General features: G+C 41.0%; 1 protein-coding gene across 1 annotated transcript; it reads left to right on the forward strand.

The window, feature by feature from the left end:
- Positions 1–490: 490 nt before the first annotated feature.
- LOC113015915 (NLR family CARD domain-containing protein 3-like) lies at positions 491–6,159 on the forward strand (the record flags this gene model as incomplete). Its single annotated transcript, XM_026158287.1, has 6 exons — positions 491–746; positions 885–2,652; positions 2,745–2,918; positions 3,232–3,387; positions 4,899–4,951; positions 5,114–6,159. Coding segments are annotated over 6 exons (2,979 nt in total), but the record flags the coding sequence as incomplete, so codon positions are not given.
- Positions 6,160–14,240: the final 8,081 nt, after the last annotated feature.

Genomic DNA, 14,240 nt, shown 5'->3' on the forward strand with positions numbered 1-14,240 from the left:
GGGAAGGAGACAATGTTATTCTTTGTGTTAAATAAAATTGTCAACATTGATTGTATTACACCTGTCACTACGCATGAGGGGGCGTTCTAATACCCTGATTTCATAAAACTATGGAAATGTGTTTTTTGAGATGAGATTTGAAATGGAAACATTTGAGGGTATTTTAATTTGTTGATTTTTAAAAATATTACTTAAGAGATTTCCTACTACTAGGATGTAAAGTCAAATTACGAGAAAGAGTAGTGATCATGACGGGAAATTCTGATTGCATTTTATATGTGGTACAGTTCAAATTATATTATAGTTTTAGTTAGCAACCTGTTGTCTTAGAATGGAGTAGTATATAATGAAACCAACACCCCATTGTTTAGGCATTATTTTTTAGTTTGAGAGACACCAAAATATGATATTTGTATTGGAAACATTCTGGCTGAAGTCCAGTGTATCCAACATTGATCTGATGATTCACTTCATGATTTCACACTGATTGAATCATTCATATTCTATTCTATTCCAGCTGCTGGAGGAAAACATTGTTAATTTTGTAAAGATTGAGCTGAAGAAGATTCTGAACATTCTGGGTCCAGATTACCCAGAATGCTTAGAGAGTAATAGGGAGGATGAAGAGTTGTTGAAGGCTGAGAATGAAAAGCAGATGAACAGCAGCAGAGAAGCATTTGTGAAGCTCACTCTGCACTTCCTGAGGATGATGAAGCAAGCGGAGCTGGCTGATCACCTGGAGAGCAGTAAGAGGGTTACTCTAAATATTTAAAATGGTAGTAGAATAACATTACATTTGCGATCTCATATTATATATCTACTTCTGAAAGCAGAACTTGTTGATGTTTTTATTTTAAGGCTATATCCTCTCTGTGTTCTTTAAGAAATTCCCAGCATATGCCGGAATAAACTTAAATGTGCTTTAAAGAAGAAGGTCCAGTGTGTGTTTGAGGGGATCGCTAAAGCAGGAAACCCAACCCTTCTGAATCAGATCTACACAGAGCTCTTCATCACAGAGGGAGGGACTGCAGAGGTCAATGAACATGAGGTCAGACAGATTGAAACAGCATTCAGGAAACCAGACAGACCAGAAACATCAATAACACAAGAAGACATCTTTAATGCCTCACCTGGAAGAGATGAACCAATAAGAACAGTGCTGACAAAGGGAGTGGCTGGCATTGGGAAAACAGTCTTAACACAGAAGTTCACTCTGGACTGGGCTGAAGGCAAAGCCAACCAGGACATCCAGTTCATATTTCCATTCACTTTCAGAGAGCTAAATGTGCTGAAAGAGAAAAAGTTCAGCTTGGTGGAACTTATTCATTACTTCTTTATTGAAACCAAACAAGAAGGAATCTCCAGCTTTGAAGAGTTTAAAGTTGTGTTCATCTTTGATGGTCTGGATGAGTGTCGACTTCCTCTGGACTTCCGCAAAACTAGAATCCTAACTGATCCTAAAAAGTCCACCTCAGTGGATGTGCTGTTGATTAACCTCATCAAGGGGAAACTGCTTCCTTCTTCTCGCCTCTGGATAACCACACGACCTGCAGCAGCCAGTCAGATCCCTGCTAATTGTATTGACATGGTGACAGAGGTCAGAGGGTTCACTGACCCACAGAAGGAGAAGTACTTCAGGAAGAGATTCAGTGATAAGAAACTAGTTAGCAAAATAATCTCCCACATCGAGACATCACGAAGCCTCCACATCATGTGCCACATCCCAGTCTTCTGCTGGATCACCGCTACAGTTCTGGAGGATGTGCTGAAAACCACAGAGGGAGGAGAGCTGCCCAAGACCCTGACTGAGATGTACATCCACTTCCTGGTGGTTCAGGCCAAAGTGAAGAAGGTCAAGTATGACGAAGGAGTTGAGACAGATCCACCTTGGAATCCAGAGAGCAGGAAGATGATTGAGTCTCTGGGGAAACTGGCTATTGATCAGCTGCAGAAAGGAAACCTGGTCTTCTATAAATCAGACCTGACAGAGTGTGGCATCGATATCACAGCAGCCTCAGTGTACTCAGGAGTGTTCACAGAGATCTTTAAAGAGGAGAGAGGACTGTACCAGGACAAGGTGTTCTGCTTTGTCCATCTGAGTGTTCAGGAGTTTCTGGCTGCTCTTCATGTCCATCTGACCTTCATCAATTCTGGAGTCAATCTGCTGGAAGAACAACAAAAAAACACCCAGACAGAGAATCACTTCTATCAGTGCGCTGTGAACAAGGCCTTGCAAAGCACAAAAGGACACCTGGATTTATTTCTGCATTTCCTCCTGGGTCTTTCAGTGCAGACAAATCAGAATCTCCTACAAGGTCTACTGAAACAGACAAGAATTAGTCCCCAGACAAATCAGGAAACAATTAATTACATCAAGAAGAAGCTCAGTGAGAGTCTGTCTGCAGAGCAAAAGATTAACCTGTTCCACTGTTTACATGAACTGAATGATCGTTCTCTAGTGGAGGAGATCCAAAGGTCCCTGAATTCAGGAAGTCTCTCTACAAATGAATTGTCTCCTGCTCAATGGTCAGCTCTGGTTTTTATCCTACTGTCATCTGATGACCTGGATGTGTTTGACCTGAAGAAATACTCTGCTTCAGAGCAGGCTCTTCTGAGGCTGCTGCCTATCGTCAAAGCTTCTGAAAAAGCTCTGTAAGTTTTAAACTGTTTTACTTTAAATACACTGCTATATATTCACTAGCAAAGAAAAAAAATATCTCAAGATTCTTTTGATGTCTCACCAGACTTAGTGGCTGCAACCTTTCAGAGATAAGCTGTGAAGCTCTTTGCTCAGTACTCAGCTCCCAGTCCTCTAGTCTGAGAGATCTGGACCTGAGCAACAATGACTTGAAGGATTCAGGAGTAGAAGTGCTGTGCCGAGGACTGGAATCTCCACACTGTGAACTGGAAACACTCCGGTCAGGGTTCTAAAATGTTTTAATTATGGTGATTTAAAATCTGGTTTGCATTGAGTCAGGCTATGAGGGAATGTGTCTACTGGAATTTATCAAAGTATCTATTATTATTACTTCTGTAAAGTAGAACCTTCAGTGTTTTATTATTATTATTATTATTATTATTATTATTATTATTATTATTATTAATAATAATAATAATAATAATAATAATAATAATAATAATAATAATAATTTATTATTATTATTATTATTATTATTAATATTATTAGTCCACTGCACCACACTTCTTTATGAGTATGTAATGTTTCTGCAGCCTGTCAGGATGTATGATCACAGAAGAAGGTTGCTCTTTGCTGACAAAAGCTCTGAGCTCCCCTTCCTCACGTCTTAAAGAGCTGAACCTGAGCTACAATCATCCTGGAGATGCAGGAGTGACTCTGCTTGAGAAATCGAGTCAGGAAACTCTCAGGTATGGAGAGACTTGTTTGTAGCCAAAGATTATGTCTAATAGAGAAGATTTTCTTTTCTTTGCTAAATCTCTCTCTCTCTCTCTCTCTCTCTCTCTCTCTCTCTCTTTCTATATATATATATATATATATATATATATAGAAAGAGAGAGAGAGAGAGATTTAGCATTGGTATTGCTCTCTTTTCTTTGAAAGAGAGCAATACTGTTTCTCTGTTTGGTGTTTCCTTTCTTTCTCCACAGTCAGTCTTGTTCCACGTCTGTTTCTCCCAGTGCCATACCTTTGTGTCTTAGTGTTTGTGTTCATAGTTATTATACTTCCTGTTTTATTTTGACTGTTTATTTTTGTTTCACCTGTTCTGTTGTTCCAGCTGTGTTCTCCCCTGTTTTCCATCCGCTATCCTCTGTGTACTTACAGTATGTCCTCTGTCTTCCTCTGCTTGGTGTCACGTTGGCCCCATTGCTCTGTATTTCCATGTCCTTCTTGTTTCCCTCTTTTGATTTTATCTCCTAAACTCAGAAAAAGAGCACTATTGAACACTAACTTTATTTTGGGCAGATATCAGAAAGCCAAAGTTCATTACACGCAGTGAGAAAAAAGTAAATGTGGAAAATATTATAGGCGGGAGTTTTCTTTTAACATGTGATACTAATAAATGGCACATGTGGATTATTTCTACTGACTGAAGCACCTCCCTAAAAGTAATGAGTCGGGGAACTAAAGGGTCATACAAATTTATCTTTACATGAAATGCTCTTCACCGGCTCCCTTCGCGAGTGATGGGAGAAGGGAGCCGGAGATTGACAGACGGATTGGGGCTGCAGCTGCTGTAATGCGGACGCTGCACCAGTCCGTCGTGGTGAAGAGGGAGCTGAGTGTAAAAGCGAAGCTCTCAATTTACCGGTCGATCTACGTCCCTACCCTCACCTATGGCCACGAGCTGTGGGTAGTGACCGAAAGAACGAGATCGCGGATACAAGCGGCGGAAATGAGCTTCCTCCGAAGGGTGGCTGGCCTCTCCCTTAGAGATAGGGTGAAAAGTTCGGCCATCCGGGAGGGGCTCAGAGTAGAGCCGCTGCTGCTCCACATCGAAAGGAGTCAGCTGAGGTGGTTCGGGCATCTGACAAGGATGCCCCCTGGGCGCCTCCTGGGTGAGGTGTTCCAGGCATGTCCCACCGGGAGGAGGCCCCGGGGAAGACCCAGGACACGCTGGAGAGATTATATCTCTCGGCTGGCCTGGGAACGCCTTGGTATTCCCCCGGATAAGCTGGAGGAGGTGGCTGGGGAGAGGGAGGTCTGGGCCTCTTTGCTTAGGCTGCTGCCCCCGCGACCCGGCCTCGGATAAGCGGTTGAAGATGGATGGAAATGCTCTTCAATACACATATGGATTAAAGTGTATATCTGAAAATCTTGGCTCTTCCTTTATCAGTGTCTAAAAGTATGAGAGTGATGTAATGTCCATGTGTGCATGCTGAAAGAGACTGTGCTGGTCTGACCCCCCTCCTCCTTTCAGGGTCATTCTGGAGCCTGCTGGAGAACAATGGCTGAGACCAGGTCTGAGGAAGTGTAAGTGTGTTTTAATGTGATTCATGAAAACAAAGCAGCACACATTCAACCATCTTCAAACTGTCACATCACTCATTCACATCTGTCACCATCAAAGTGTCAATCAATGAACAGATGATGGATCAATAATTGCAGCTGGACTGTGTTTGTTCTCTCCATCAGATTCCTGTCAACTCACAATCGACAAAAACACAGTACACAGAAAACTCAAACTGTCTGATAACAACAGGAGGGTGACACGTGTGGAGGAGGATCAGTCATATCCTGATCATCCAGGCAGATTTGATGGTGATTGTCAGCTTCTATGTAAAGATGGTCTCACCAGTTGCTGTTATTGGGAGGTTGAGTGGAAAGGAGAGGTTTATATATCGGTGAGTTACAGAAGAATTTCAAATAACGGAGACAGCAATGCCTTTGTCTTTGGAAGGAATGATCAGTCCTGGTCTCTGTTCTGCTCTGATGTTAAGGGTTACTCTGTCTTACACAGTAACACAGAAACATATCTGCAATCCTCCTCCTCTGTCTCTAACAGAGTAGCAGTGTATGTGGATCATCCTGCTGGCACTCTGTCCTTCTACAGAGTCTCTTCTGACACTCTGATTCACCTCCACACCTTCAACACCACATTCACTGAACATCTTTATCCTGGATTTACAGTCTGGTTTCCTGGTTCCTCAGTGTGTCTGTGCCGAGTTGAGTGTACAGAGTGTCCTCCTGTTAGAGAAACACTTTGACTGTTAAACAGATAGTTCAGTCTGTACATGTCTGTCTCTTTCAGTCAGAAACACAGTTTCAGATAATCAGTCAGTTATAAATATTCTAAATGATTCCTTGTAAACATCTTCCTCTTCAGCCCTTTAAAGGTGGAAGCTACAATTATTTCAGGATCCACATGTTTTTTTTTCTGTTTTTTTACACTCAAAGCTTCACATTGAATATTGGTATGTTGTTATTGGTAGGTTTACTACACCAACTGTCTGCCATGTACAATCCAGTTTTGAGCCCACTCAAGTCCTGGGCCATCTGCCCTCAGGAAGTGTGTTTTGAGTTATGTTCAAAAAAGATCTGGAATTAAAACAGGACTACAATAGTTAATTCACAGTGAATTCAGGACTACTTTAGGCCACCAATTCCCACCAATTTACTCAGAACCAGAATCTTTTTTTCAAATTGTAAAACATCAAATCAGACTAAATGTTTATTTTTTTGATTGAAAAATATAAAAAAAGATATTTGTTAAATTTAAAAGTAAAGAGAGAAATTGTTTGTATTTCGTAATTGCAAATGGCACCAAATTGTATTCAAAATTGAGCCACACTTACGGAGGTCCACAATACTTTTCCTGGTGTTTTGGTTCATATCTCTTGATTTTCCCATGACAAAGAAACAGGCTCTGTGTTTTGGGGGTGCCTTATATGGATCCACAGGTGTGCCACCAATTTAATCACATGGCCTCTACTAACCTATCAGAAGCTTCTTAAACTCTTATTAACTCTTATTAATTAACAATAAACTTAGTGTATATGTACTACTAAAGTTGATGAAAGTGATAAAAAATAGACAGCCCTCTCTTTTTATTCTGACATTTAACTAATTCAAAAGATGCTTCAATATTTATTTATCTAAAACAAAACAAGTTTACTCTAAATTGATGTTTAACAGCAAAAAAAGTTCTTGTTTTTCCCTTAAGTGTATGTAAATGTCTGGTTTCACCTGTGAACATAATGCTGTGTATTGAAATTCCTCTTGTTTTGCATAGAAATATAGAAATATTGAACAGCATACAAAGCATAATATATAAAATAACATCTACCTGAGTTTTTTCTTTGAAAGAAGCTCCTTATGGCCATTGTTGTGTTCATCAGTACATAACTGAAACCGATTTAGAGGGCTTTATTTAGCCATAGAGGGTAACAACTGAAAATATGAAATAAACACACATGTAAGCTAAGACCAGTGTTGGGTGTAATGTGTTACTAAGTAACGCGTTACTGTAATTAAATTACTTTTCCACTGAAAAAGCAGAGTAACTAATTACTGTTCATTTTTAGGTATTTTAATTACAGTTACTTACAATGTACTTGCGTTACATTGTAAAATAATTAAACTCGCTGAATATCGTTGTTTAATTTCAATAATTTGTCTTCTAAACGTAGAAGTAAACTCTGCCGCTTTAACATCGCTGTAGTGCAGCTGCACGTTATTTTGCACCAGTTTGCTGCATAGTCATATTCTAAAGCGGAAGATGTCGGACTCGGCTGAAGAGAGTGGCTGTTTTATGAAATGGAAATATTCCCGTCTCTTCACTTTTCTGAAACAAGCAGACAAGAATATTACAGTAATATGTAAGCTATGTGCTGGGGAGAAAAAACTATCGGCCGCTGTTAATAGCGCGAGTAATCTACCGAAGCGCCTGACACGAGAGCATAGACGAACACTTCTGAGTGATCCTTGTTCATCATCCATGGATAACAACGCGGTTGATTTTACTTAAGCACGAAAGGCGTCTGAAGGTGAGCTTAAAAAAATGATTGCAGGCTAAATTGTGGAAGAGATGCTACCGCTGCGTACTGTAGAGTCTCTGTCTTTATAAAAAGTTATTTATTATTTAAAGAGTTTAATTTCTATTGTTTGCCCACTCATTGTATATAGCTATTTTAAGAAGTATTTAGTTAAATTACTTATTTAGTAATTAAGTTACTTTTCTGACACAGTAATTAGATAAGTATTTAAATACAATATTGACTAAGTAATTAGTAATTAATTACTTTTTTAAAGTAACTTACCCAACACTGGCTAAGACTCTCTAAAAAACAGCATTGTTGTTGTTCGGCTTTTCATTTCACCATTTGTTGGTTCACTCGAAGAGCAAGTAGCTTAATATGGGTCAAGTAACCAGTTTGATATCAATCTTTTGTGATACAACATCATATTTACATTGTAAAAGTACAAATGATTTGCTTTGGTACTTGGTCAAACTTAAGCTCTCCTCTGTCTGCCTGGCTGCACTTCTCCTACAGCAAACTCGCAGGCAGCAGCTTCTCCCCCCTCCCTCACATGCGTAAGTGCTGTGCTCAGTCACCTAGTGCCTGAGCTCGGCTCATACCAAAATTAGGGGGAATTTACGACTGTGCGCTATGTGCTTCAAATATTGTGTGTATAGGTTTTGTTTTATACAGTTGTCAGTCAGGCATCTAACTATGAAACAAATTACACTCCAAAAGGCTTCCGAAAAAATGACCCAGGCTTAAGCCCAGCAAGCCACCCTCCCGCTCCACCGATGGCTTCATTAAATATACTTCTTTATTTTCTGTGACATATAATTGATTTGATGGGTAATTGTGATGTTAAATATTTAGATACGGTTAACTTTGGAGTTATGTTGGGAAAATATCACATACCTGTAATGAACTCCTTGTGTTTATGTAACATTTGGTCTTTATTTAGTTCAAGCCACTGAAAACTGTGGAAACAGTAAATAAAAGTCTGAATGATATTCATGTTTTAGATCTTTGCTTTTCATTTCTGCCATTGTTAAAGAAGCTATACTCTTCTGTTCCCATCTCATTTCAAAGCATTACTTGTGTTCATAAGATAAACTACATGATGTCAGTGTAGCCAGATGGGCTACTCTCCATCCCTGGCTCACTCACTCGCTCTCTTTCTCCCTCTTCCTCTCTCTCTCACTGCTAGTCAGGTTGTGTTGGGTGGAAACACACCTATAGTTTAATTGCATTCTTGGCGTTCTCGACAAAATACACACTTAAAGTAGAAATTTTAATTGAAATTAAATGTTAGTAGTACACTTATCATGAACAACCAAAACCAGTGACAAGTGAACTCAATTGCAGAATCCAAACACGAACCACAGAGAATGGAAATATTTATTTTCACACTTAGAGGATTTATGTTGAAGCAGGGAAATGCAGGGGCTTCAGTAATTACACAGAAAAAGGAGAGGAGCAGTCTAAGAGGGGAGAGATCACAAAATAATTGACTTGTGACCTAGGATGTCCTGTTGCAATGTGCACTCATGGACATCATTAATTTTGAACACAGTGTTCATTATGGACACATTTTGATTTGCACAGAAGTCCAGTAATAGAATCAAATGTCCCAGTAGTTACCAGATGGAACCTACCTGAGCACAATGACAATCAGAACTCATTCTACAAGCTGAAGATGCAGGGAAGAAACATCTGCCTGCTACCTCCTACCAACAAAACTTAAACATTAGAATAAACTAGCTCACTGGCCATTATGGTGTCTTAATTTGATATTTTTGCTCTCTCTTGGCTGACTGACCATGTAAGTGGCCTACAAGGGCCACGATAGCAAAGATGTACTAGCGATGTAGCAAGGACAGGCACTTGAATTAGGAGGCCTACAAAAACCAGAATTCAGTTGACAGCAATCTGTAATCTATTGACATCTCGTGGTGAGAGTTCACAGACTGTACAATAAAATAATTTGATGAGCAACAAAAGCTCCTTTAAAGCCCAAATGGGCAAAAGATGGCCTGATGCCCAGAAATGGCTCAGGGACTATTTCAATCCAACTAAATACAATTCCAAATAACACGGAAAATTATATCATAGCACCTGTTAGAGCTTCCACATTTGCTATATTCACAGTTCAGTAATATGGAACCTGTTTGAGTAGCAAAAGCTTCACTGGATAAAGCTGCTACTTAAATTCTGGCTTTAATAAAATTTTAACACTTTTAAAGTATTTGTATTTTACTTCAGAATCAGCAATACCCACTTCAGCTACAGTAGCAGTTAAGTTACAGAAAGCTTGATCTGGATTAAATATGAATCACATGTATTTCCAGAAATCTTTCCCTGACTGCACACAATAAGTCAGTCAAAAGGCTGTTTTGTGTCAGTGCTGAAATTGCAGCTCTATTGTCCACTAGAGACAGGCTCCATAAGTGAGTCAGTCCTTTGGGATTACTTCACTAAAATGTGCAGAATTACAGCAGAAGAAAACATGTTTATAACTTGATACAAAAGCAGTCTTGGTCTTTAATGCTAACTTCTCCCTCCGTAATAGCTGTAAGGTGGGTGAATCTTTTTGCAACTCACCTGCTTGGATTTTATTAAAGGTTAAAGTTGGGGCTGTGGTCACTTCAATTAACAGGTGTGCTGACAGTACTCAGGATCATGAACTAAATATTTTTAGGGATTTTGACTGTTGAAGATGTAACATTAGTCTGTTGGAATGCATAGCAAGCATTTTCTCCACCACACACAAAGGTAAACTCCTCTGAATCTTGAGATGTAGCTGTGCTCTCCGGTTGCTCTGGAACCATGAGACTTTCTGCATCTATCTGAATCTGATCAACATTTCTACGCCAGACTGAGTTGGCTCCAACATTTATGATGTATGTCAGCGGTCTGGTCCATGACAGAATCATGCCAGACTGCCATTTCTGACTTGGGTCTCTGTAGTATCTGGCAAGTGTTAAATATTAACACTTCACCGAGTTCTTTTGATTCCTCATATAGGCATCAGATGGAAGACAACACACTGCTCAGTAGACCATTTCACACTTTTATTACTTCCGGAAGGGAGATGCGTCCTGCATGACACGCTGCAGCGAATCTCGAATTGGCGGTGTCCACTTAACAGTTTTGTTACAGGGTGTCCCACTCTAGTCTAAACAACAGTGCTACACAAGCATTCAGTAGTCACGTTGCATAGCGTACTCATAGGTTATTGTCTATTAGCTGCAAAACATCTTTTCTCAGCTCCAGGGAGGCTGCAACCTTGCCCTACTCCATTCTAGTAAATTTCCACTGGCAGATGGTTCCCTGTTATTAACTTCTGCATACAAGCGTGCATGAGAGTCTCCTGCAAACTTACTTGTAAGACAATGACATGCTGTAAGAGCCTTTATTGTTCAGGGCCATGTCTTCTTTAGTGTTCTGAACTATACGTTTATATGACATTTCTTAATAATATAAAGCAAACCATTGAGGCACTTCAAATAATTTCATTTTCACATTTCACACAAGAACTTTTTGTCCAACATTGAAGAATCTGGTTTTTTTTCTTGTTGTTTCCACCATGGAAGACTGTTTACCTTGGACATCCTTGCGAATGTCTGGTTTCAGCAAATCTAGACGCGATCTCAGATTCTGTCCCATGAAGAGCAGTGCAGGTGTGTGTCCAGTTGTTGCATCGGTGGTGTTCCTGTAAGCCAGTAAGAAATTGCAGATTTTCTGTTGTAGCGGCTTACCCTTTGTCTGACTGGCTTTCATTGACTGCTTGAAGGACTGGATGAACCATTCAGCGTGTCCATTTGTTGCAGGATGATGGAGGGCTGAAGTGATATATCGTACTCCGTTACTCCTAAGGAAACACTGGAACTCCTCTCCAGTAAACTGACAACCATTTTCACTTATGAGCTGTTGTGGCAGACCTGTGCGTGCAAACACTGACCGAAGTCTATTGATCGTGCTGGCAGCTGTTGCTTGCTTTACGGGGATGATTTCTGGCCACTATGAGTGAGCATCAACCACAACCAGGAACATTTGGTCCATAAATGGGCCAGCATATTCTATATCAGGGGTCAGCAACCTTTAACACCCAAAGAGCCATTTGGACCCGGTTTCCACACAAATGAAAAAGTGGGGCCACAAATACTTTTTGACATTTAAAATGAAGATAACACTGTAGATACTATTTTTTACCTTTATGATTTGTGTAAACAACTAAAGTGTGTTGCTTATGAAATCCATGAAGTGCTACAGAGAAAATTACATTTTATTCATGTAATTAACACATTCTCAACTCTTAAAGAAACAAACCAAAAGGAAAGACACCCAGTTGAAGGTCTCTTAACCCTGTACTGCATGACTTTTTAATTTTTGGGGAAATATTAATATTTCACCCTATTTTGGGGGAGATTTAAGGTCCGTAATAATATATCAATCATAAAATATGACACCTCCCCAAAATGATATTGGTTTGTTGCTTAAAGGCAACATGGTGCGATAAGGGTAATCAAACACCAAGTTATTCTATAATAAGTTTTATTAGTACAACAAAAATGAACAAATAAACAATCTAAACATTTCACAGAACAATAAAACACCAAATACATCCAACATTTGACCCTAACCCCATGCATACACACACACACACACACACACACACACACACACACACACACACACACACACACACACACACACAATTACTTTACTTGATTCAGGGATCCACTCCTTAACTTCACTGTCACTCCCTAAAAGCTCACTGTCCTCTGTCTTTATCTTACCTCCAAATGGAGAATTTTTTTTTTTTTTTTTTTTTTTTTTGAAGGGCCAGTGTGAGACATGAAAATGTGGTTTGTTGCCTCAGGGCAACGCTATGCAGTAGAGGGTTAAATGAATTTAAAAGCTGAACTTAAATGATCCATTTAGCAGATCCATAAAATGTACATTTGTCCAACAACACCTGACATTTTCTCGGTGCCTTTAAGCGTCCCTCACGAAGAAGAAGAAGAATTGATGTTACTCACGTCCTCTCTGCAGCTCACTAGCTAGGCAGGAGAGTTAGCATCCACATGGAGGGTTAGTTGGTTTTTTCGTATCTTTTTTCGCATCTTTTGGCCACTTTCACAAGGATTTCCCCCTCTCTGTCGCCCACTGCACATCCGGGATCCGTTTTAACCTCGCCGCCAGTCTGTTATGTTCTCTCTTATAACTTAACTGGCAAGGTTAAAAAATTGAACAGCTTTGTTCAAGGTTAAAAAATTGAACAGCTTTGTTCAATGAAACCATCACAGGAGATGATAAAAGTTCATATTTTTAATCATTTCATGTTAAAACAACAGAACAGTTTATCAATCCTAGTTTTTGATATTTAACCCCAGGTGAATAAAAATAATGAAATATTAACATTTGTACAGTTTATGCTTTAATGTCTGTGCCTTTAAAAACTGAGAAAAGTAAAGGAGAGTTTGTGTGTGGGGTGATGGAGCACCTCTTCAACCTGAGCCTGAGGTTGGGAAGAGTCCCACAGCTCTGGAAAACCTCCTGTGTTGTACCAGTGCCAAAGACTTCACGCCCCAAGGACCTCAACAGCTACAGGCCGGTGGCTCTGACATCCCACCTGATGAAGACCCTGGAGCGGTTGGTCCTGGCTCAGCTTCGGCGCCTAACAAGCTCATCACTGGACCCACTTCAGTTTGCCTACCAGCCTGGCATTGGAGCGGATGATGCCGTCATTCACCTCCTACATCGTTCCCTCGCTCACCTGGAGACCGCTGGAAGCACTGTGAGAATCATGTTCTTTGATTTCTCCAGTGCCTTCAACACTATTCTTCCCTCGGTTCTGAAGGACAAGCTGGTGAACTCTGGAGTGGACCATCACCTCACTACCTGGATCCTGGACTACCTCACCGACCGACCACAGTATGTGAGGACTCAGGGCTGTGTGTCGGACAGGGTCGTCTGCAGTACGGGGGCCCCACAGGGAACGGTTCTGGCTCCGTTCCTCTTCACCATCTACACTGCAGACTTCTCCCACAATTCCACCCAGTGCTTCCTGCAGAAGTTCTCTGATGACTCTGCAATAGTCGGCCTCATCACTGATGGGGACGACAAGGAGTACAGAGGACTGACTCAAGACTTTGTGGACTGGTGCCAGCTGAACTACCTCCAGATCAACGCCAGTAAAACCAAGGAGCTGGTGGTAGACTTCCGCAGGCACAAACATTCTCCACTGCAACCACTGAACATCCAGGGTATGGACATTGAGGCTGTGGACAGCTACAGGTACCTTGGTGTTCATCTGAACAACAGACTGGACTGGACTCATAACTCAGACGCCCTCTACAGGAAAGGGCAGAGCAGGTTGTACCTGCTGCGGAGACTCAGGTCGTTTGGGGTGGAGGGCCCACTCCTGAAGACCTTCTATGACTCTGTGGTGGCTTCTGCTATCTTTTATGGTGTGGTCTGCTGGGGCGGCAGCATCTCTGCTGGGGACAGGAAGAGACTGAACAGGGTGATCCGAAGGGCCAGCTCTGTTCTAGGATGCCCTCTGGACCCAGTGGAGGTGGTGAGTGACAGGAGAATGGCGGCTAAGCTGTCATCCCTGTTGGACAACGTCTCCCACCCCATGCAGCAGACTGTGACAGCACTGAGCAGCTCCTTCAGTGGGAGACTGCGGCACCCACGGTGTGGGACGGAGAGATTTCGCAGGTCTTTCCTCCCCACTGCTGTCAGACTCCACAACAAAGACTTTAACTGAACAAACACACACATCCACACATGTGCAA

This window comes from Astatotilapia calliptera, chromosome 23, assembly GCF_900246225.1.
Source record: "Astatotilapia calliptera chromosome 23, fAstCal1.2, whole genome shotgun sequence".
Taxonomy (NCBI): Eukaryota; Metazoa; Chordata; class Actinopteri; order Cichliformes; family Cichlidae; genus Astatotilapia; species Astatotilapia calliptera.